The 23,189-nt window shown below is 45.0% G+C and overlaps 1 protein-coding gene across 1 annotated transcript; it reads right to left on the bottom strand.

The window, feature by feature from the left end:
• Positions 1–3,915: 3,915 nt before the first annotated feature.
• LOC105738091 (zinc finger protein 865-like) lies at positions 3,916–21,733 on the bottom strand. The gene is made up of 3 exons (XM_030808749.1): positions 21,660–21,733; positions 14,294–14,385; positions 3,916–6,152 (listed from the first exon to the last, which is right to left on the bottom strand). Exons 1-3 carry the CDS (start codon positions 21,731–21,733, stop codon positions 5,554–5,556), a joined length of 765 nt encoding a protein of 254 aa, XP_030664609.1. The 3' UTR covers positions 3,916–5,553.
• Positions 21,734–23,189: the final 1,456 nt, after the last annotated feature.

The raw sequence follows: 23,189 nt of genomic DNA, 5'->3' as shown, positions 1-23,189 counted from the left end.
GGTCCCACTCATGGCAAACTAGGACCATGTGTGACCTTGGCATGCAATGAACCATTCATGGCCAAATAAAATGAGCTACCTGTAGAAGGCCTCTACACATCATGATCTCTCGAGGAGGACCCTCGGGGCTGTTTCTGCTCAGCAAGCAGAAACGTGACTCGAGCCTGCTGGGAGGGCCAGGAGGAAGAAACAAAGGAAAGAAAGATTGGAGGAGTGGGAGTAAGAAACACAGGAAGAGACGGAATGTGACATACCAGAAATGTATCCGATGCTGGGGCACGACGCTGCAGGAGGGAGGGACGATGGGGTAGGGGCAGAGGGGCTGAATGGGGCCTGCAGGGGGCAGGCCCTCGGCCTCTTTGCACCCGGCAGAGTGACGAGCTTCGCCGGTGTCTTCAACGAAGTCCTGTCGGTCCCTACCGGCACATCACACACTCCTGGAAGCATGATCTTCACTCCCTTCCTTCCACCTGCTGACCTGGTGAGTCTGGCTTCCCTCCATTGTCCTGGAATGTCCCCTAGGAGGCTGGGCTTTGGTCTGTGCAGGTCACTGCTGCATCCCCAGCCCCTGGAAGAGGGCCAGAGATGCACACAACGGTTGCTGGATGGGGTGAAGGAAGCCAGGGGTGGGAGGGACCATTAGGATCCAGCTATTTAGTCTGTCTTTCAGAATGTGAAAGGGCCGCAAAAAGACCCTGAGGAAGTGGTTGCTGTGTCTGACGCCACGGAGGACCCATCCGGTGGCACAGGCTTGCCCAGGGAACCTGCTCTTCTGCGAGGGTCTTGGAGGAGCCGGTTCCAGAGGGCCCTGGCATGTTTCACCAAGTGCTTCAGGCGAGAGCTCCTTCGGAGCCAGCCTCCGCCTCTCTCACTGCTCACCACCAAGCCCATCCGCCTCCCCTTCCTGTTCCACCAAGAGAACCTCAGGCCAAGCCAGAAATCCCCAGGGCTCCCGAGGGTCCACTTGTCACTCTGCTTTCCTCCCTAGGGGAGGATACCGGACACTCGGAATCTGAGACCACCGGAGCCACAGACACAGGCGTGAACGGTGACCAAGCCCCTTCTGCGGCTCCATGCCCCTGCTCGCCCCAGTGTCCCAGTCACCAGGCCTGAAATAAATGCTGGCACGCTTGACTGTTTTTGCTTTGTGGCATTTGATGTAACTTTCAACATGTCGGGTGAAGTGAGGGTGGTCAGCTTTGGTGGTGGTGGGGCTGTGGAGGGAGAGAGCTAGCATCTTCCTTAGCCCTGTTAGGCTGTCCGCCCTCCTCCTCGAGGCAGCGCTGCTTGCTCCTGGGTCCTGGTGGCAATGGGCTGTGGCCAATCAATGGTGAGTTTTCCACAGCTGGCAGCTCTGACCCTGGTGAGGCACTTACATGCAGGATTGAGGACAGAATAACATCTCTCTTCCCCCAGCAATGCGCAGGGTCTTCATATTGGAGGAAAACTGGGCAGTGTTTATATGCGGAGGCGGGAGGGTCATGTGGGGGAAGAATCTGTGGATCTCAGAAAAGGCGTTAACCCCGATACTGACAAAGAGCTCCCGGGCCCACCTACCCCACCGCAAGACAGAGAGCCCTTCCAACAGACGGCCTCGTCTCCACCTACGCATTGTTCGTTTTCGTAAGAGGAGGGCTTCATTTTTTCTTTCTTTTGCCTTCCTGAGGTGACCTTGATATGTGCTGCAACACAGTACCAGCAGGAGAATTCTACAAAGGGGGTTGGAGCATACTTGTTCCTTTAACCTGTTAGAAATTGCAACACAAGCAATCACCAAGGTCAATGGAGAGACGGCGGGCCTTTCAGACACACAGTAATGGGTGGGAGGACGTCATAGAGGCCCACGTCAAATTACATTGATCTGTTTACTTTCTGAATGAGGAGCTGAGTCCCATGGGTGCTCCCAGAGTGGGGTCCTCAGCTTTGCAGGCTGGGCAGCTCTAGTGTCTCAGCATGCCCAGGGGAGAGCAACACTCTCGAGGACCCACTCCCACAGGAGGCTGACCCATCCTCCCTGCTGGCACATTCTCTTGCTTCTCTCTCATTAAGACTGAAATAAATCTGGAAGTGTTTGGTGGTTTTATGGGTCAATATCTTTTTACACCTCTTGAGAAAGCTATTTAGGTGGGATAGGGTTGACTGTTGGAGATGGAGAGGAGCTTAAGACATACACTTGTATCTGGACTCATGTACGTGGTTACAGTCATGGGACAGCATTTCTTCTTCCTAAGTACCTGTTAGGACTGTGACTTATAGACAATGCTTTTTCCACAGGTATCTTGCTATGGCCTTGAGGAGGGCAATTCAGTGTAACAATGCAGAAAAAATATCATCTCTCCCTGCCCAAATGCATACACCCTTCATAACTGACAATGTTTATTGGCTTCAAATGGAGAGCAGGCGGCTCAGGATTTTGAGGAAAGGCCTCAGATTGAGGTACACATAATCAGCTCCTACTATCCCCACCCCAAACTAAGACAGAGCCCTTCCAAAACCCTTTCCCCATTCACCTCAGATTGCATGCTTTCATATTATGATAGCCCCAACTCCACTGCGCCACCCCACCACCACCACCACCTCCAGCCTTTCCTTGACGCCAGCAGAGGAATGCGAGTGAGGGGTTACAGTGTAATGTTCTCTGGATCCTACATATCCTAGGGTAGGTCCTGAGAGAACTGGTGCCAGGATCCCACGGTGTTTGTGACGAAGGGCACAAAAAGGCTTTGCAAGGCCAACGGGCAGGGATGTAAAACATGCATGTCAATCTCTAAGAACTGAAGATAATTTTAGGCTAGTTATTACGATCACTATACCCACCAGGTCCATTCTAAGGCATGGAGAATACTGGTCCTTTGAAAACCACGCTGGTGCTGGCCACTGTAATTTTGGTAGGGTTTGGCCTTCATCAGATCCTTCCCTGCTCAGGAAACCTCCATAGCTTCCTGGGCCAGCCAAATCGGGTTTGAGCCATCAAGGCTCTTCCTGGCTTCGCTCCAGGCTAGTCTAGACTTATCTCTCACCCCTACAAACAGTTTTCCCTCTGTATAAACAGGATAACTTATCCATTCTAACATCTAGGCCTTTGTTTCTTAAAACAACAACAACAACAACAACTAACTGTAGTCATATAACCCACTGAGCTCTGTCTCTCCCAGGCTTCAGGGGCGAACATCTGCTCAGTAGCTTCTGGGAATCAGCTCCGGTGAGTGCAACACTTACCCCCTTGCCCATCACTCCTTACGGATGCTGGACGTAAAGCACCTGCTGTGTGCACTGTAGAAACTGCACAGGGACAGGAGTCCAGGACAGCTTCTAGGCATGCCACAGGCGGAGTCTTTTCTCTGGCTCATCCAAGAGCCAAGAGCAGCTGCTTTCCAAAGAGTCACTTTCCACTACACGTTTACTTTATTATCATTCTTTTTTTAATCTCTCAGCTGTGAAGTCCACCAACTGAGGATCCTGGCTCCTGTACAGGTCCCCACCCCCAGATCATCTCTCCCCAGTCTCCCCAAATTCTAACCTTCCAGTTCCACTGAAGAACATGGAATGCTCCCGATGCCCACAATACCCTGCCTCGGGGACACACTGCACTTACTACTCCTTCAGTGCTTCAGATCTCAGATGGCATCTCACTACAAGGAAGCCCTCCTTGTTCCCAGATGTCCACCACCCAGGGTTAAGTGTCTCTCCTCCAGGCTCCCATACCACCTGGTCCTTATCCTCATCCCGGCAATTAATACATCAAACTGCCACATCTGGCTGATTTACTTACATGACAGCCCCATCTAGACTCTCAGATGTGGGGCAGAGGCTGAATCTGGTGCATTCCTGTATCTCCAGCGCCCGGCACAGTGCCTCACATATAGTAGGTAGTCAGTAAATGTATGTTGAATAAATGAGTCGATGAGCAAGGTGTCTAATTCATTGAATTTTTATTTTTCCCTACATTCTGGAGAACTAGGCAAATACAAGCAGAGAGCGGTTGTAATTTTGTGCAACAGACACTGACCGGCTTTTTATTTTATCTTTTTATATTTGGAGGCCGGTGGGGGCGGGGAATGATTGTACTGGTAAAGTCTCTCAAACTTCCAAAGAACAGCTTATTCCAACGCTATAATAAGTTACAGGCATAAAATGATATACTCTCCCAATTTCTTTTATGAAACAGCAAATCTCTCCTGCTAAAACCGAAACAGAGAACAATAAAACATTTGACCAACGTCATTCATAGACCTGGATGTTCAACTTAAGTACTCAGTCAAGTGTCTATGGAACAAAGGATTTTGAAAAAATGCTTAGGTATGGCGTTTGTTTCAACTCTGATATAACTCTGTCATCATGTAGTTTTAACCGGTTTATTTCCTGTAAATTGATCATCATTACAAAAAAAAAGTTAATTAAGGCAAACAAAACTTTGCAGTATGCCAACTGAAAGCTAAATCACTGAGAAAGACAAATAGAACTGGAACACAGATACCATGGGCGGCAGGTTCTCCCTAACCCCACTCTACCCCTCGACTCTTGAAAAGTCAGGACCCCAGCACCCACTGCTGTGGGGCCCTTTTGACTACCCACAGCAAAACAAAGTGAAGACTCAGCCTCAGCCTTCACTGCTGGCAGGAGGAGTCCCTGACACTAGCCTGAGATTGCAACCACACTGGCACTGTCCCAGGTACTGATACTTGCTCCAGCCATGGCTCTAGCCCTGGCACTGGCAACTGGCACTTGCATTGGTGCTGGTGCTGATGCTTGCTTCAGCCATGGCATAGGCCCTGGAACTGGAACTGGCACTAACACTGGCACTTGTCACATCACCAACGGCAGCTGCCATCTCGGGCACCGGGTATCTCCTCCTCTTCTCTCAATGCCTCATTTACTGCCACGGAAAGGAACTGGGGTGGGTGTCATTCACTTTGGCCACAAACTCCGGGACTTCCATCTGTCTTGTTTCCTTTGAGAGCCCCCACAAGAACACCTAGACGTGGGATTGCTGTGGGACACCTATTTGTGCACCAGATACTCCTGCTGCACACTAGCTTTGGTGATGAGCTTCATGGACTCCCCAGAGACGAAATGCTTTTTAGACGAAATGTGCCTCCAACACCCTCAACACCTCCCAGACCACCTCCTCGGGGACACAGCTGGCCTGCATGAAGATCGAGTCCAGAGTAATCATCAGGAGCCGGGTCTTTGGTGTGCCCTGGTCGCCTGTCAGGCCCCAAACCAGGGCAGGATCGATTTTTCTGATCAAGACATAGGAGTGCTCTGCTGGATCAAGTTCCTTCAGATAGAACCCAAAGACTAACTCGGGGAGGTCAGAGGCTGTCTTGAAAATCTCAGGGAGGAAGCTCCTGTACCTTTTGATGACATACTTCAGCATGTCTGCCCTTTTGATCGCCACCGTCTTCCGGTTCTTAACCAGCAGGTACTGCACCAGCTCAGCTACTTTCTAGCTCACAGGGCCCCTGGGCATGCGCATCAGGGATGTCGGGGGCCCGAGGGGTACTGCGGGGGCGGGGGGCTGCGGGGGCGCGGGGCGGGGCAGACAGTTGCCTAGGGGTTTCTGGGGTCCACAAAGGAACTTTCAGAAGCACCTGAGCAGGGGCTCCATGCCTCAGAAGAAGTGCTCCCAGGGCTCCGGGGAGCACTTGGTGTCCCCGCTGCAGGCGCCCCCGTGGGGGTTTCTTGGGCAAGGAGGAGAGGAGGAGGCCACCGGGCCTCTGAGACCCGCAGGCCCTGGGTGTCACCTCTACCGCGGACGTTCTCACCTGCGGCTTTGGCTGGCCCAGGAAGCAGGAACTCTGAGAAGAGATGCGCGTCCACGGGCATTCGGCGGCCGGAGCGCTGTGTGCCAGGCCGCGAGGACAGTGACGTCGCCGCGGCTGCTGCGGCGGCTGCTGAGAAGACCCGGAGCCCCAGGGTCTTGAGTCGGAGACCGCCGCCCTCAGACCGGGAGGAGGAGGAGGTGGAGGAGGAAGAGGAGGAGGAGGAGGAGGAGGAAGCGGGAGGGGAGGGGGCTAAGCCTCCGCCGCCCGGGTCTTCCCGGAGCTGTGGGAACTGGGGGGCGCCGCCCCGCAGTGCCTCTTCTGGCAGAAAACAGTACCGCAGGCTACAGCCTGAGGGATGCGGGGGCGCTGCTCCCAGAGGTGGGGCTGCTCATGTGAGGCTTGAAAGAGACCATAAGCCTAAAAGAGACCAGGCCCAGTGTAAGCGCTTAATAACTGTTATCTGTTGCTGTGATGAATCCGATCATTCTGGATTATCTTCGTATCCCTCCTTCTCTCCTGTGGAGAAGACTCCCTAAGAGCGTAGGCATTTCTGTCCAGTGGCTGCCTCTGCAGCTTCCTCTTCAGATCATCTACCTGAAGTTGCTTTGCTCAGTGCCTGGCCTAGAGTAAGCACTTAGTGAGTTTTCCTTTGCGTTCGTTTCATTATTATAGTGTACATCGCATCTACATTGCTTGCACCCTGTGTGGTCATCTAGATGTGGAGGAAGGACCTGGGAAACAAGTGACCTCCATGGAGAACTGAAGATGTGTTTCGTTTTCTTTATGATCAGTGGATCTGGGTGCACAACATCAGTTCTCTTGTGTATTATTTCTCTGCTACACAGTCTGGACAGTTATTGTTAATTGTAATCTAACTTTGCAAACCACCATTCCCTTAATGACATCCTCTTCTTACCTCTCTTACTCTCACGTCACTGCGCCTCATCCTTTCTCTACAGAGCGCTCTCTCCCATTTCACCTCTCATCTGAGATTCGGGGACCTTAAACCGACTCCTGCCTTGAGGTCAGCCCCTAGGAAGCCTGCAAATAAATAGCAAGAAGATTCCTCCACCCTAGCAAGTGCATTCTCTTATTGTATCGTGGTACAACTTAGCATTCCTTTCTTTCATCCTAACCTTTCTAGACAGTAACCAGTATAGCCTCCTCACACATAACCAAACGGTCGACGTTGTTGTTGTTGTTGTTGTTATTGCTGTTATTGAGACGGATTCTCGCTCTTGTCCCCCAGGCTGGAGTGCAGTGGTGCGATCTCGGCTCACTGCAACCTCCGCCTCCTGGGTGCAAGCTTCTCCTGCCTCAGCCTCCTGAGTAGCTGGGATTACAGGCGCCCGCCACCACGCCCAGCTAATATTTGTACTTTTAGTAGAGACGGGGTTTTGCCATGTTGGCCACGTTGGTCTTGAACTCCTGACTTCAGGCCCGCCCTCATCTCATCGGCCTCCCAAAGTGCTGGGATTGCGGTCGACTTTTATATAGCAATTGTTATACTTCGCAATAACACGTACTAGATTTCCATATAATGTCCACGCTTGCACTTCAAATTTCTTCCATTGATCTAAATTCTGTTGTTGCTAATTCTGCTATAAAGATTTAGAAATTGTTGTTGTGTGAGTAGAACTAATTCCCCCCTCACTATTCTTCTTTTACAAAATTTCTTCAAAATATTTTGGAAAATATTGTCATCTATAAGAACTTCAAAATCAAAGTTTTCAAGTTAAAGAAAATTCCCTGGCTTGAATTTTAACTAGAATTTCTTAGGACGTATAGTTTACTATGAGAATAATTAACATCTCATTAACATGAGAAGATGGAGGCTCCTCAGCCACAAAATATAGCATGTTCTTCATGTTCTTCCGTTGATTCTGCTTTTTAATCAGAGTACTTCAGTCACCTTTTAGTTTGCTTTATGTAGCTTTTGCATAATTCTTAAGTTTGTCCATGGCAGTCTTTTTAGTTTTATTGCTGCTGTGAATTGTGTATTTCCCATTATGTCTTCTAATTACTTATTTCTGACATATAGGAAGCCTACTGGTTTTGTATACTTTGGGGTATACGGCCATCTTAATATCCCCTCTCCTTAATTAGAATGCTTTTTCAGTGGATTCTCGCGCGTCTTCTAGGTAGGCAATCACAGTCTCCGCATATTATTAATACAGTATTCATTTTCCCTTTTCTCATCACATTGACTAGGACCGTGGTACCCTGTTAGCTAACAGCGGTGATGTGAAACTTTTTTGTTGTCCTTGTTCCCACACTTAACGGGAAGGACTCCGTTCATTTGGGGCTAAATATGTTGTTGGTTTTGGATACCGATTGTGACATTTATCAACGTATTGTCTGTCAGGTCCAAGTTACTCCTTCTTTGCCCTGCTTTGTCACACTAGAGGTGATCCTTGTGAGTCTTTCTCCTATGCCAACTAACAGAATGTTACGCTCTGGCCATAGAGAGCACTGGGGGTGACCCTACAAATCCCAGCAGGAAAATTCGTCCCTCCTGCTAGTAGCAGTCTCCCGTTTGATGATATCCACTGAAGGAGGTCAGAGACCAGTGCAGGCAAAGCTCCAGCTGCACCTCCAGACCATGATTTCCCCACTATCAGTTGCCTCTGAGCAGCTCCAGCCTTCCCATGCACCACCACCACCCACCACCTTCCTGCCTTGGTGGTCTCTTCTACAGACCAGCAAAGGCCCACACTCTCTGGTAAGTTTCGACACCACTGGCAGGCTGCAAGTTCTTTTGGCAGCTACGTCCTCTTCAAAGAGGTCTGATTCTCAGCTCGGGAGGAACAGTGAACTCTCCTACTCCTTTACTGCCTGCTATCCCTCATCCTAGAGGTAGTAGCTGCTCTTTTGCAACTGCTACTCCTGGACCCCTTAAAGTTCTCTTTTGTGCCTTTTAGGAGGTAACCCCCTTCTACCACTTAGCCATGTTTTGTGTTCACTGTGCTCTGTCCAAACAACCTGCATGGTTTCTGTCTCCTGATTGGGCCCCGACTCACATACCACTTATCAACCTGGAGATGTTTCCCTCTAAACCAAACTTTCTAGCAGGCTTTCTTTTCTTCTTCACCCTCGCCGCCGACTCCTCCTCCTCCTCCTCCTTCATCTTCTTCCTCTTCTTCTTCTTGTTTGCAAATGTACTTTAAATTTCATCAAACATCTTGTCATTATCGATCAAATTATTCACATGGTTTTGCTTCCATAAGGGCTTTTTATATTTAAAGAAGCCTGGAAAAATGCAGACAACACAAACAAGAGATATGCATTGGAAATCATTGCAATGAGCAGGGTGCGGTGGCTCTCGCCTGTAATCCCAGCACTTTGGGAGGCCGAGGCACGCGGATCACGAGGTCAGGAGATCGAGACCATCCTGGCCAACGTGGTGAAACCCCGTCTCTACTAAAAATACAAAAATTGGCTGGGCGTGGTAGCGTGTGCCTGTAGTCCCAGCTACTCGGGAGGCTGAGGCAGGAGGATTGCTTGAACCTGGGAGGCAGAGGTTGCACTGAGCTGAGATCGTGCTGCTGCACTCCAGCCTGGTGACAGAGAGAGATTCCGTCTCAAAAAAAAAGAAAAAGAAAGAAAAGAAAAAAAAAAAAAAAAAAAAAAAAAAAAAAAAAAAAAAAAAAAAAAAAAAAAAAAAAAAAAAAAAAAAAAAAAAAAAAAAAAAAAAAAAAAAAAAAAAAAAAAAAAAAAAAAAAAAAAAAAGAAATCATTGCAACGCACAGTAGTGGGAATCATACAAATTTCTTTAAAACTGTCCTTGGTGAGTCTTTGGCTGCAGACTCTCATTAAGATACTGTAAATGCTATAGAATCCTCTCTACATGGCCCATTGAACACAACTGCTGGCCATGTGGAGGGTTTTAGCCTGTGAGGTGAAGGAGAGCTCTGTTCCCTGGAACGCTCCCCACTGTAGTATTTGTTCACAACTGTTCTCTGTTCTCCCCACGACAAAGTCACCCAACCTCCTCAAAAAGTTATCCAATCCACTACTCTGTCCACAGACAGACCTGAGAGGGCCTCTGCAGGCCAAGGAAAGGGGAAAAGCCAAGGCCAAAACGCTTTACACTTTTGAAGAGGGACCACCAGAGGATGACCCAAGCTGAGAGCAGTGTGCTTGCTAGGCATACTCAGGCTGAGTGACGCATTCAAGCTTCCTTCTCTTCATGCTCTCTCTCTGCTTCTCTCTGCAGCAGCATAGGCCTATGCCCTGCCTCCCTTTACCACCCCACACACTGCTCATGCTAGCCTGCTCTAAAAAAGTAAAGAAAAGGTAGAAAACGGGCAAAACTTATGGACCTACTCCCCAGAGTCAGAAATTCAGATGGCCAACAAACCTGCATGTTGTGCCCATGTACCCCAGAACTTAAAGTATAATAATAAAAAACAAACAAAATCTTCAGGCCGGGCACAGTGGCTCACACCTGTAATCCCAGCACTTTGGGAGGCTGAGGCGGGCAGATCTCTTGGGGTCAGGAGTTCGGGACCAGCCTGGCCAACAGGGTGAAACCCTGCCTTGACTAAAAATACAAAAATTAGTCGGGCATGGTGGTGCGTGCCTGTAATCCCAACCACTCGGGAGGCTGAGGCAGGAGAATCGAAAAAAAAAAATTCTTTGATCCCACCAACAATCAGGGAAATACTCATAAAACAACAAAGAGATACAATTATTTACCCAACATTCAGCAAATCCATTTTTAAGTAGATTCATATCAAATATGGCAAAACACAATTTTAAAGACTGTCAATCAGCTGTAAAATTTTAAATGCGTATACACTCAACAACAAAAATTCACTTATAGGTATTCATCCTTCGTATTGGTACCAAATAAAATAATGGACTCCCAGTTAAGCTTGAATTTCAGATCCACAGCAAACACTTTTTTAGTGTAAGTGTGTCCTGTATGCAATATTTGAGGCATTCTTACACTAAAACACTTACTAAATGCTAAGAAATTATTCATTGTTTATGGGAAATTCAAATGTAACTGGGTTTCCTGTACTTTTATTTGCTAACTCTGGCGACCCTAATCCTAGAGAACCACCCAGTCCTATGCACAAGGAGATGTGTGCAAGAATTGCCGTTGCTGTCTTGTATATAATGGTTACCAAAATTGAAAATAACAGAAATACTCACCAATAAGAGAACGCTTTTAAAAACTACACTGTGACTAACTACCGTGTGTAAGTTGAAAGATTAAGGAAGATTTACAGGTATGACATGAAAAAACATCTATTCTTGAGTTTTAAAATGTTGAGGAACAATATATAGGATTGTCATCATTTAGTCAGACAAAGCAAAACTCAATTATACATTTCTGTGGGTAAAAATACACTAGCGTAAAAGCATAGAACAGGTCTAAAAGGATGCTCATCAACCTTTTAAGAGTGGTCACCTTTGGAGTGGGGCTTTTTATTTGGGGGCTTGGAAGTACGTACTTTCTATCAAATGTCCATCATTGCAACACTGACTTGCAGTGCCAACAAACGTTAAACTTATCAAATTCCCTACATGCAAAGGTCTGTCTCTGGGCTTTGTGTTCTTTTCTGTTGACCTATTTATCTCAAGAGCCAGCACAACACTGTTCTAATTAGGATATCTCTATCATATACATAATTTACATTATGGCAAGCTCCCCTCTGAGTTCTTACTATTCAAAAATGCGTAAGAGTAGCTGCATGTCCTATTCTGTTCCGTCCATAAGACAATTCTCAACTGGCAAGTTCAGTTTGACCCTGGTCAGGGAACAAGGATCCCCCATATAGTTCCATCCCAGCTCTGTTCATTGAAGCTTCCACATATATCTCAGGCTGTTGAGCTATGGGTTGTTCATATATGGCCAAATAATACAGCACGTGTAAGTCTTAATGTAAAATAATTATAGTAAATGTAATTGTGAATCTGCTAAACTCTCCAGTTAAAAGAGACCCTCAGGTTGGATTGTCAAAATGAGAACCAAGAAACATGTTTACATCAAAAAAATAAAAAATAAAAAACAGAAAGATTGAGAACAAAAGTGTGGAAAACAATATAAAACAAAAAGAAAGTTGGGGTAGCAATTTGTTTTTGTTTTATTCCTTTTCTTATACTGGCAGCACTTTAAATTGGGAGTATAAATTGCATGCACAGAAATGCACAAATCCAAATGGTTAAGTATAGAGATGGCTGATTTTTGTCCAATGCATTCACTTTGGTAACTGTCACACAGATCAGAATAGAGACGACTTCAATCGCCCCAGAAAGTTCCCTTGTGTTCCTTCGCAGTCAGTCAGTATCCACCCCTCCCTCCAGCGGCAACCCCTTTTCTGATTTCTATCACCGCAGATTAATTTTGCCTCTTCCGCAACTTTATAGAAACTGAACCACAGTGCACATTTTTTTCAGGCTTCTTTTGCTCAACTTAACGTTTTTTGAGATTCATCCTTGTTGTGTGTATTGACAGTTTGTTCGTTTTTATTGCTGAGTAGTATTCCACTGTACGAGTACATCACAGCGTGTTTATTCTCCTATTGACGGTGGTACAGCCCGATGACCTGGCTAGCTGCCAGGTCTGCTGCTCCTCTCCTTTTAAAGGTATCAGTGTCAACACACTCCACACCAGAGCCAGCAATTATCTCAAGTATTTCAAAGGTGTATTAGTCACTCAAAGGTAGTTAAAGTGAGGGGCGTCCCCGAGGAAGGGAGAGGGAGGCGTGGGGGAGGGAGTGGAGCACCTGGAAATATAGACAGGACAAGGAGCCCCCCTGTAGGAGTTTTTAATAGTGTCGGGGGAGGGGGAATGGACCAATTTCTGGCAGCCCACAGAGTGCAGGGGCGGCTGAGGAGTGAGTGGAATGAGGAAGAGCAGTGTTAGCAATGTGCAGGTGAGATTTCTAAGAGTGAGCTTAGCAGGCGGGAGTTATCTAGGAGACTGGCACGTGCCACTCTCAAGTTTACCTGGGGTTTCCTTTATTATGTGGGGTATTATGTCTGCTTATGCTATGTGGGCATAGGCAAACAAATAGGAACACATGCATTTGGGTAGGTGCCTGAGCTGCAATCATGGGCCTGGGACCAGACCTGATACATCAGCATCCCCTTGATCTGGACCAGGACAGCATAGAGGAAAACCCAAGGCCTTAAAATGATAACGTTTCCTATGGATGGCTTTATGGGCTTGTTTCATGAGCTTTGGGTCAGCAAATAAGAGGGGGTTCTGTTCCTGGGGGCAGGAAGCAGACCTGGCATTGTGTGAAGTCCAGCCTTTGGGATGTAACTTCAGCTATGTATACACACAGATTAGCACAGGGGGTAGGTAGCCTCAAGCAGTAGCCTTGCCTCAGGAGGCACACGGGGACAAAGTTTTAGCCTGAGTGGAAATGGGCTTTGTTCTCCTAGGGTGGGTATGGAAACCCTAGTGAGGCTGGTCTTAAAAGTGTGGTTTTATGCACACAATAAGGAGGATGGGGAAGGAGAGGGTTATAACCCAGGAGTCTAGAAGGTGGTGGTGGTGGTTTGGACTGTGGTCATCCTTTGAGATACTTTGGTTGGCTGGGCTGTAGTCATCATCCAGGATGTGGCGATGGCCTCCCAGGGCCAGTATGACTCTTGAGCCAAATCCAGGACTTGGAGGCACAGGTCAAGGTCAGACAGTCTATCATCATAACTACGCTAAAGGTAGCTCCAGGGAGCACAACCAGTGTAGGACCACATTATTTTTTATTCTTCCTGATGGCTGGTCAGGATGCTGTTCATATGCCTAGTCAATGGTTTTGTAGAGGACTAGTTGTACACTATGGATAGAGATGACACTGTGGGTGCAATACTGCCTTGGTAGCCTGGCATTGAGTAGGGGAAACTGTGTCCCAGATCCAAGCCATCAGCCATATCAGGCATAGCTAGGCCAGTGATAGCCATCTCTCTCTCCTTTCTGCAAGATCTACATGGCGGTAGGCATGGGTCTATAGGCCAACACTTTTATTTCCTTTTGGGAAGGGCCTGTAATTAGCTAACCTTTAAATCCATCATCACTGTGGAAAGCCTTAGAAAGTGGTAGTGCCTGCTTTCCAGAAAAAATAGAAAAGTCATGTTGGATATTTCACTGTTCCATCTATGGCCAGTGGATCCCAGTGTATTATCCTGCCTTGGGTCCAGGTGTCAACTCTTCGTGGATTGCATTTGGGTAAAAAAAAAAAAAAAAAAAAAAAAAAGGACACGGAAATGGAGTATGGAGGTTGTGCTCAGGAAATGGGAATCAGAGTTGGGAATCCATGACTTGGAGTCCAAATATATTCATATATTTGTGGGGATTGACAAATTTCACCCATATGGAAAGTATTACTGGGGTCCATTTGGCTCCAATAATCAACACAACCGTTTTTAGTTTAACCCATCCTGTTGTCCTTTCAGTCAGGGCATCAGTGCAAATCATCAGGCTGGCGAATTTGATGGGTGCTATGACCATGGTAAAAATCACACAGAATAATGGTCTCAATGGTGAGGGTTGGCAGGGGGTTGCATACCCTTGCTTCTGTAGCCTATAATCCACCTTGGTGAAAAAGAATCCTCTGCTTGAATTTGGAAGGATCCCCAGGAATCCAAGTGACCGGAGAACCTGTGTGGAGTAAGGCCAGAAAGTGTTGAGTATTACGAGAGAACCAATGGACCACCAGGGCTGTATATGGCCATATGACCCTGGAGGGTGGCACCAAAGATGGCCAAGTCTCTATTATATGGAGCTATCGGCTCCATTGACAAAGGTTGGGGAAACTAGAGAGGCCATTTAGTGGGAGAGCCATGGAAAATCAATGGCCCAGCATTTGCCCCAGAAAAGGATACTTGTGGGCCATTTAAATGGCCCATTATTAGACGTCCTATAGTTCACTTTCATTTTATTTCCATACGGTTTTCAGGAAAAGGTGGTGTTTGGTTACCTAAGTTCTTTAGTGGTGACTTGTGAGATTTTGGTGCACCCATCACCTAAGCAGTATACACTGTACCCAATTTGTGGTCTTTTATCCCTCACCCCCTCCCAACCCTTTCCCCCAAGTCCCCACAGTCCACCGTATCATTCTTATGCCTTTGCATCCTCATAGCTTAGCAACCATTTATGAGCGACAACATACAATGTTTGGTTTTCCATTCCTGAGTTACTTCACTTAGAGTAATGGTCTCCGATTCCATCCAGATTGCTGCAAATGCCACTATGTCATTCCTTTTTACAGCTGAGTGGTATTCCATGGTATATATACACAGCACAATTTTTTTATCCACTCACTGATTGATGGGCATTTGGGCTGGTTCCATATTTTTGCAATTGCAAAATTTGCTGCTATAAACATGCAAGTGCAAGCATCTTTTTCGTATAATGACTTCTTTTCCTCTGGGTAGATACCTAGTAGTGGGATTGCTGGATCAAATGGTACTTCTACTTTCAGTTCTTTAAGGAATCTCCACACTTCTCTTTTCCACGGTTTGTACTAGTTGCGCACTAGTGCTTTGTACTCGCTTACATTCCCACCAGCAGTGTAAGAGTGTTTCGTTTTCACCGCATCCCCGCCAACATCTATTATTTTTTGATTATGGCCATTCTTGCGGGAGTAAGGTGGTATCACATTGTGGTTTTGATTTGCATTTCCCTGATCATTAGTGATGGTGAGCATTTTTCATATGTTTGCTGGCCATTTGTATATCTTCTTTGAGAATTGTCTATTCATGTCCTTTGCCCATTTTTTCATGGGATTGTTTGTCTTTTTCTTGCTAATTTGTTTCAGTTCCTTGTAGAGTCTGGATATTAGTCCTCTTTCGAATGTATAGATTGTGAAGACTTTTTCCCACTCTGTGACTTGCCTGTTTATGCTGCTGTCCATTCCTTTTGCTGTGCAGAAACTTTTTAGTTTAATTAAGTCCCACCTATTTATCATTGTTTTTGTTGCATTTGCTTTTGAGTTCTTGGTCATGAAGTCTTTGCCTAAGCCAATGTCTAGAAGGGTTTTTCCGATGTTATCTTCTAGAATTTTCATAGTTTCAGGTCTTAGATTTAAGTCCTTGATCCATCTTGACTTGATTTTTGCATAAGGTGAGAGATGAGGATCCAGTTTCATTCTTCTACATGTGGCTTGTCAATTATCTCAGCACCCTTTGTTGAATAGGGTGTCCTTTCCCCACTTTATGTTTTTGTTTGCTTTGTCGAAGATTAGTTGGGTGTAAGTGTGCGGCTTTATTTCTGGCTTCTACATTCTGATCCATTGGTCTGTGTGCCTATTTCTATACCAGTACCGTGCTGTTTTGGTGACTATGGCATTGTAGTATGGTTTGAAGACCAGCAACGTGGTGACTCCAGATTTGTTCTTTTTGCTTAGTCTTGCTTTGGCTATGCGGGCTCTTTTTTGTTTCCATATGAATCTTAGGATTGTCTTTTCTAGTTCTGTAAAGAATGATGCTGGTATTTTGATGGAAATTGCATTGAATTTGTAGATTGCTTTTGGCAGTGTGGTCATTTTCACAATATTGATTCTACCCATCCATGAGCATGGGATGTGTCTCCATTTGTTGGTGTCATCTACGATTTCTTTCAGCAGTGTTTTGTAGTTTTCCTTGTAAAGGTCTTTCACCTCCTTGGTTATGTATAGTCCAAGTATTTTATTTCATTTTGTTTTATTTTTTCAGCTATTGTAAAAGGAGTTGAGTTCTTTTTTTTTTCATTGTGCTTTAAGTTCTAGGGTACGTGTGCACAATGTGCAGGTTTGTTACATATGTATCCATGTGCCATGTTGGTGTGCTGCACCCATTAACTCATCATTTAGCATTAGGTGTATCTCCTAATGCTATCCCTTCCCCCCTCCCCCCACCCCACAACAGCCCCCGGAGTGTGAGGTTCCCCTTCCTGTGTCCATGTGTTCTCATTGTTCAATTCCCACCTATGAGTGTGAACATGCGGTGTTTGGTTTCTGTCCTTGCGATAGTTTACTGAGAATGATGATTTCCAGTTTCATCCATGTCCCTAGAAAGGACATGAACTCATCATTTTTTATGGCTGCATAGTATTCCATGGTGTATATGTGCCACATTTTCTTAATCCAGTCTATCCTTGTTGGACATTTGGGTTGGATCCAAGTTTTTGCCATTGTGAATAGTGCCGCAATAAACATATGTGTGCATGTGTCTTTATAGCAGCACGATTTATAGTCCTTTGGGTATATACCCAGTAATGGGATGGCTGGGTCAAATGGTATTTCTAGTTCTAGATCCCTGAGGAATCGCCACACTGACTTCCACAATGGTTGAACTAGTTTACAGTCCCACCAACAGTGTCAAAGTGTTCCTATTTCTCCACATCCTCTCCAGCACCTGTTGTTTCCTGACTTTTTAATGATGGCCATTCTAACTGGTGTGAGATGGTATCTCATTGTGGTTTTGATTTGCATTTCTCTGATGGCCAGTGATAATGAGCATTTTTGCATGTGTTTTTTGGCTGCATAAATGTCTTCTTTTGAGAAGTGTCTGTTCATGTCCTTTGCCCACTTTTTGATGGGGTTGTTTGTTTTTCTCCTGTAAATTTGTTTGAGTTCATTGTAGATTCTGGATATTAGCCCTTTGTCAGATGAGTAGGTTGTGGAAATTTTCTCCCATTCTGTAGGTTGCCTGTTCACTCTGATGGTGGTTTCTTTTGCTGTGCAGAAGCTCTTGAGTTTAATTAGATCCCATTCATTAATTTTGGCTTTTGTTGCCATTGCTTTTGGTGTTTTAGACATGAAGTCCTTGCCCATGCCTATGTCCTGAATGGTGTTGCCTAGGTTTTCTTCTTGGGTTTTTACAGTTTTATGTCTAACATTGAAGTCTTTAATCCATCTTGAATTAATTTTTGTATAAGGTGTAAGGAAGGGATCCAGTTTCAGCTTTCTACATACGGCTAGCCAGTTTTCCCAGCACCATCTATTAAATAGGGAATCCTTTCCCCATTTCTTGTTTTTTTCAGGTTTGTCAAAGATCAGATTGTTCTTTTTTCTCTAGACTTCCCTTCTCGCTTCATTTCATTCATTTCATCTTCCATCGCTGATACCCTTTCTTCCAGTTGATCGCATCAGCTCCTGAGGCTTCTGCATTCTTCACATAGTTCTCAAGCCTTGGCTTTCATCTCCATCAGCTCCTTTAAGCACTTCTCTGTATTGGTTATTCTAGTTATACATTCATCTAATTCTTTTTCAAAGTTTTTAACTTCTTTGCCTTTGGCTTGAATTTCCTCCTGTAGCTCAGAGTACTTTGATCATCTGAAGCCTTCATCTCTCAACTCGTCAAAGTCATTCTCCGTCCAGCTTTGTTCCATTTCTGGTGAGGAACTGCATTCCTTTGGAGGAGGAGAGGTGCTCTGCTTTTTGGAGTTTCCAGTTTTTCTGCTCTGTTTTTTCCCCATCTTTGTGGTTTTATCTACTTTTCGTCTTTGATGATGGTGATGTACAGATGGGTTTTTGGTGTAGATGTCCTTTCTGTTTGTTAGTTTTCCTTCTAACAGACAGGACCCTCAGCTGCAGGTCTGTTGGAGTTTGCTAGAGGTCCACTCCAGACTCTGTTTGCCTGGATGTCAGCAGTGGTGGCTGCAGAACAGCGGATTTTTGTGAACCGCAACTGCTGCTGCCTTATCATTCCTCTGGAAGTTTTGTCTCAGAGGAGTACCTGGCCTTGTGAGGTGTCAGTCTGCTGCTACTGGGGGATGCCTCCCTGTTAGGCTGCTCGGGGGTCAGGGACCCACTTGAGGAGGCAGTCTGTCCGTTCTCAGATCTCCAGCTGCGTGCTGGGAGAACCACTACTCTCTTCAAAGCTGTCAGACGGGGACATTTAAGTCTGCAGAGATTACTGCTGTCTTTTTGTTTGTCTGTGTCCTGCCCCTAGAGGTGGAGCCTACAGAGGCAGGCAGGCCTCCTTGAGCTGTGGTGGGCTCCACCCAGTTTGAGCTTCCTGGCTGCTTTGTTTACCTAATCAAGCCTGGGCAATGGCGGGTGCCCCTCCCACAGCCTCGCTGCCGCCTTGCAGTTTAATCTCAGACTGCTGTGCTAGCAATCAGTGAGACTCCGTGGGCATAGAACCCGTGAGCCAAATGCAGGATAGAATCTCCTGGTGTGCCATTTTTTAAGCCCGTCAGAAAAGTACAGTATTAGGGTGGGAGTGACCCGATTATCCAGGTGCCGTCTGTCACCGCTTTCTTTGACTAGGAAACAGAACTCCCTGACCCCTTGCACTTCCTGAGTGAGGCAATGCCTCACTCTGCTTTGGCTCGTGCACGGCATGCTTCACCCAACGTCCTGCACCCACTGTCTGGCACTCCCTAGTGAGATGAACCCGGTACCTCAGATGGAAATGCAGAAATCACCCATCTTCTGCGTCGCTCACGCTGGGAGCTGTGGACCAGAGCTGTTCCTATTCGGCCATCTTGGCTCCCGGAGTTGAGTTCTTGATTTGATTCTCAGCTTGGTTGCTGTTGGTGCATAGCAGAACTACTGATTTTTGTACATTAATTTTGTATCCTGAAAGTTTGCTGAATTCGTGTATCAGTTCCAGAAGCTTTTTTGGAGGAGTCTTTAGGGTTTTCCAGATATACGATCATATCCTCAACAAACAGTGACAATTTGACTCCCTCTTTACTGATTTTGATGCCCTTTATTTATTTCTCTTGTCTGATTGCTCTGGCTAGGACTTCCAGTTCTATGTTGAATAGAAGTGGTAAGAGTGTAGATGACCTATAGTTCTGAAACAGTTTTCCCTGCTACTAAGTGGTCGAGGAAGCCTAAATCTCAGTTTCCAGTTTCAGAGAGTCTGTTTGAGATCTTGGCGATTTGGGTGTCAGGGATCCTTTTTGTCACGTATGGGCCTCTTTCATTTAAAGGCTTTATTTTCTGTTTGAATTTGATAGACAATGGCATCTCCTCAAACTATTCAAAAAAATTAAAGAGGAGCAAATTCTCCCTAACTCATTCTATGAGGCTATCATTACCCTGATACCCCAACCAGACAAGGACACAACAAAAAAAGAAAACCACTGGCTGATATCCCTGATGAACTTAGATGCAAAAATCCTCAGCAAAATACTGGCAAGCCAAATCCAACGGCACATCAAAAAGAAAATACACCATGAGCAAGTGAGAATTATTCCAGTGATGTAAGTATGGTTCAACATACACAAATCAATAAACATGATACATCACATCAACAGAATAAAGGACAGAAACCATGTGATCATCTCAATAGACACAGAAAAAACATTTGACAAAATTCAACTCCCCTTCATGATAAAAAAAAGAAACTCTCAACAAAGTAGGCATAGAAGGACCACAACTTAAAATAATAAAGCCCATATATGACAAACTCATAGCTAACATTATACTAAGTGGGGAAAAATTAAATGCCCTTCCACTAAGAATTAGAACAAGACAAGGATGCCCACTCTCACCACTTCTATTCAACACAGTACTGGAAGTCCTAGCCAGAGCCATCAGGGAAGAAAATGAAACAAAAGTCTTTTAAACTGGAAAAAAGGAAGTCAAAATATCCTTCCTTCCAGACAACATAATCTTATATCTAGAAAAAACAGAAGACCCCACCAGAAAACCGTTGGAACTGATCGAACACATTTAGTAAAGTTGCAGATACAAAATTGACATACAGAAATCAGTAGCAATTTCAGACACCAATTATGAAATAGCTGAAAAAGAAATCAAAAAGGCAACTCACAAAGCAATGGGGTTACAAGCATAGCCACTGTGCCCAGCAGAGAATTCTTTATATATTCTTAACGCAAATGCTTTATCAAATATATGCTTTGCAAATATTTTTTTCTCAGTCTGTGGTTTGTCTTTTCACACTCTTAACTTGGGTCTTTCCAAGAGCAAAAGTTTTTAATTTTGACAAAGTCCAATTTACCAGTTTTTTTCTTTATGGTGTTTTTTCTTTCTTTATCCTTTTAGTGTCAGACGTAAGAATTTTTTGCCTAATCTATTATCACAAAGATCGTCTCCTATATTTTCTTTTTTTTCCCTTTTACTGACATGGAATAATTTACATACATGTGGGTACATGTGAGTGTTTTTTACATGCAAAGAATGTATAATGATCAAGTCAGGGTAACTGGAGTACCCATCACCTTCAGTGGTTATCATTTTATGTGTTGGTATCATTTGAATCCCTCTCTTCTAGTTACTTGGAAATGTAAACAGTATTGGCTTTAAGAATAGTTGCCCTGATCCACTATCCAAACATTAGAACTTCATTCTTCTAACTGTGTGATGGTATCCATAACCAACCTCTCTTCATACCCCCTTCCACCCTACCCAATCTCCCCAGTCTCTGGTATCTATCAGTCTATACTGTATGTCCTTAAAATCAACTTTTTTCGCTCCCACTTGCAAGTGAGAACATGTGAAATTTGTCTTTCAGCACCTGGCTTATTTCACTTAACATGATGACTTCCGGTTCCATGCGCGTTGCTGCAAATGACGTGATTTTATTTTTTTCTGTGGTCAGATAGTATTCTGTTGTGTGTATACACCACAATTTCTTCATCCATTCATCCACTGATGGGCACTTGGATTGATTCCATATCTTGGCTATTGTGAATAGTGCTGCTATAAACATGTGAGTGCAGGTATTCCTTTGATGTACTGATTTCTTTTCCTTTGGATAGATACCCAGCAGTGGGATTGCTGGGTTGTATGGTAGTTCTATTTGTCATATTTTGATCAGATCCTGCTGGTCGTTGCCTGGAAGTTATTTACACAAACGGGGTTTCCAGCCAGGATTCAGCTGAACTTGTCACTGTATTGGATCTGAATCGTCAACTCAATAAGAGTGTGCATATCTGAGACCCCTTGCTGTCTCCACCTGTTCAAGCCATCTTACCCATGGCTGGTAGAAAGTTCATGCTGAATTAAGCTTTGAATCTCTTCATCGTTGGATTTATTGAATCCCTCCATCACTGGGTTTATTTCCGTTTCCTAGGAATACAGTCTGTTGGGATTTGTTTGATTCCCTGGTCAGATTTGTGTTGTTCCTTGGTGCGGTTGCTTTCTGGCCTTCTAAAGCTGCTCTTATGGTCTGTCTGCTTGTTTAGTACCTTAAGTGCCATTTGTCTGTAAAATGATTACTGAGTGGGGGAGGATAGGCATAAACTCAGTAAGTCTGTCTGCGAGCCAGTGCCTTGGACTGAGAAGCTCAGGCGATCTCAAAAGACCATTTTTCTTCAGACGTATGTTGCCTCAGGTCACCATATCAAAACATTTTAAGGACCTTTTCCTTAGTCTTGTGTTTGTGTCAGTTTGCCAAAACTGCTTTGTTCAGTTTCACTTGCCCAGAAACAGCTGGTATTGTCTGGCCCCTGATGGGTGACAACTGGCCTTGCACCAGATTCCACAGACACTAGGTTACAGAAGCGCCATGCTTATAGACTGTTGTTTCTTATGGGGTCGTTCTATCTAAAACTGCATTTCTTCCAGGACAAGCACCTGTTTCCTTCACGTTTTCTCATTACCATGTTAGCATGTGTACTTGTCCCTAACTGACACAATTTCACTAGGGCCAATTTGAAAATTGCTATGGCCTTTTTTGGGACATTTTGACATGAATCAGATTTTCATTTGACAGGTACCCTAAAAACAAAACAAAATGTGAATCAATCTTCATGAGGAGATTGTTTTTCCTGGCTGCCTAAATGAGAGATCATTTTGTTTAATATAGGAGTCAGTCCCATCTTCATTTCCATCACTTGGATTAATACATCCCAGCTCTTTATTCGTGTGGCTTGATAATATTGTCTAGGGCTTAAGTCCTCAAATCAGCCACACTGTCACTCTCTTTAGTGTGTATGTTTATCAAAATGTTTCTCTATATCTAAACTTTGTTTTCTCTCTTTACAGGAAGCCCTATAAAATGGATATAAATCTTAAAACCTTGACATCTTTTACTTGCACCTAGAGGTATGGCCATAATAAAAGTGGAGTTTAAACAAAAAATGCTTCTTGATATTTCTCACAATTGCAGAGATAAGTTGGCCATGATATTGGGGCATTCAATATTAGTTGAGTAATTTTAAGAATATTGCCAAGAAAATTTCCAATGCATATCTACCGGCTGATGACACAGTCCTGGCAAGACTATGCAGGCAAGACATGGAACAGAACCACAACCTCAAGGCCTCTTTGAACACCTCCAAATGGATTTTCCACAAGTGCCTTCAGCAACGATCCCTAAATATGTTCTGGTTATTGGTTTTCGTTCTTAGGGTGGGTGCACTCTCTTAGTTGAACAGCTATGGCCGTCATGATTTTTAAAAGTACTTGATATCCAAAAACTGGAGAATTCCAACTTAACTCTTCAGTAACATGGACACATATTTCGCTAGAACTATTACTAAAGAATAATTTAACACCTTTT

This window comes from Nomascus leucogenys, unplaced genomic scaffold, assembly GCF_006542625.1.
Source record: "Nomascus leucogenys isolate Asia unplaced genomic scaffold, Asia_NLE_v1 000790F_90641_qpd_obj, whole genome shotgun sequence".
Lineage (NCBI taxonomy): Eukaryota > Metazoa > Chordata > Mammalia > Primates > Hylobatidae > Nomascus > Nomascus leucogenys.
This window is presented reverse-complemented; position numbering and strand designations above follow the sequence as displayed.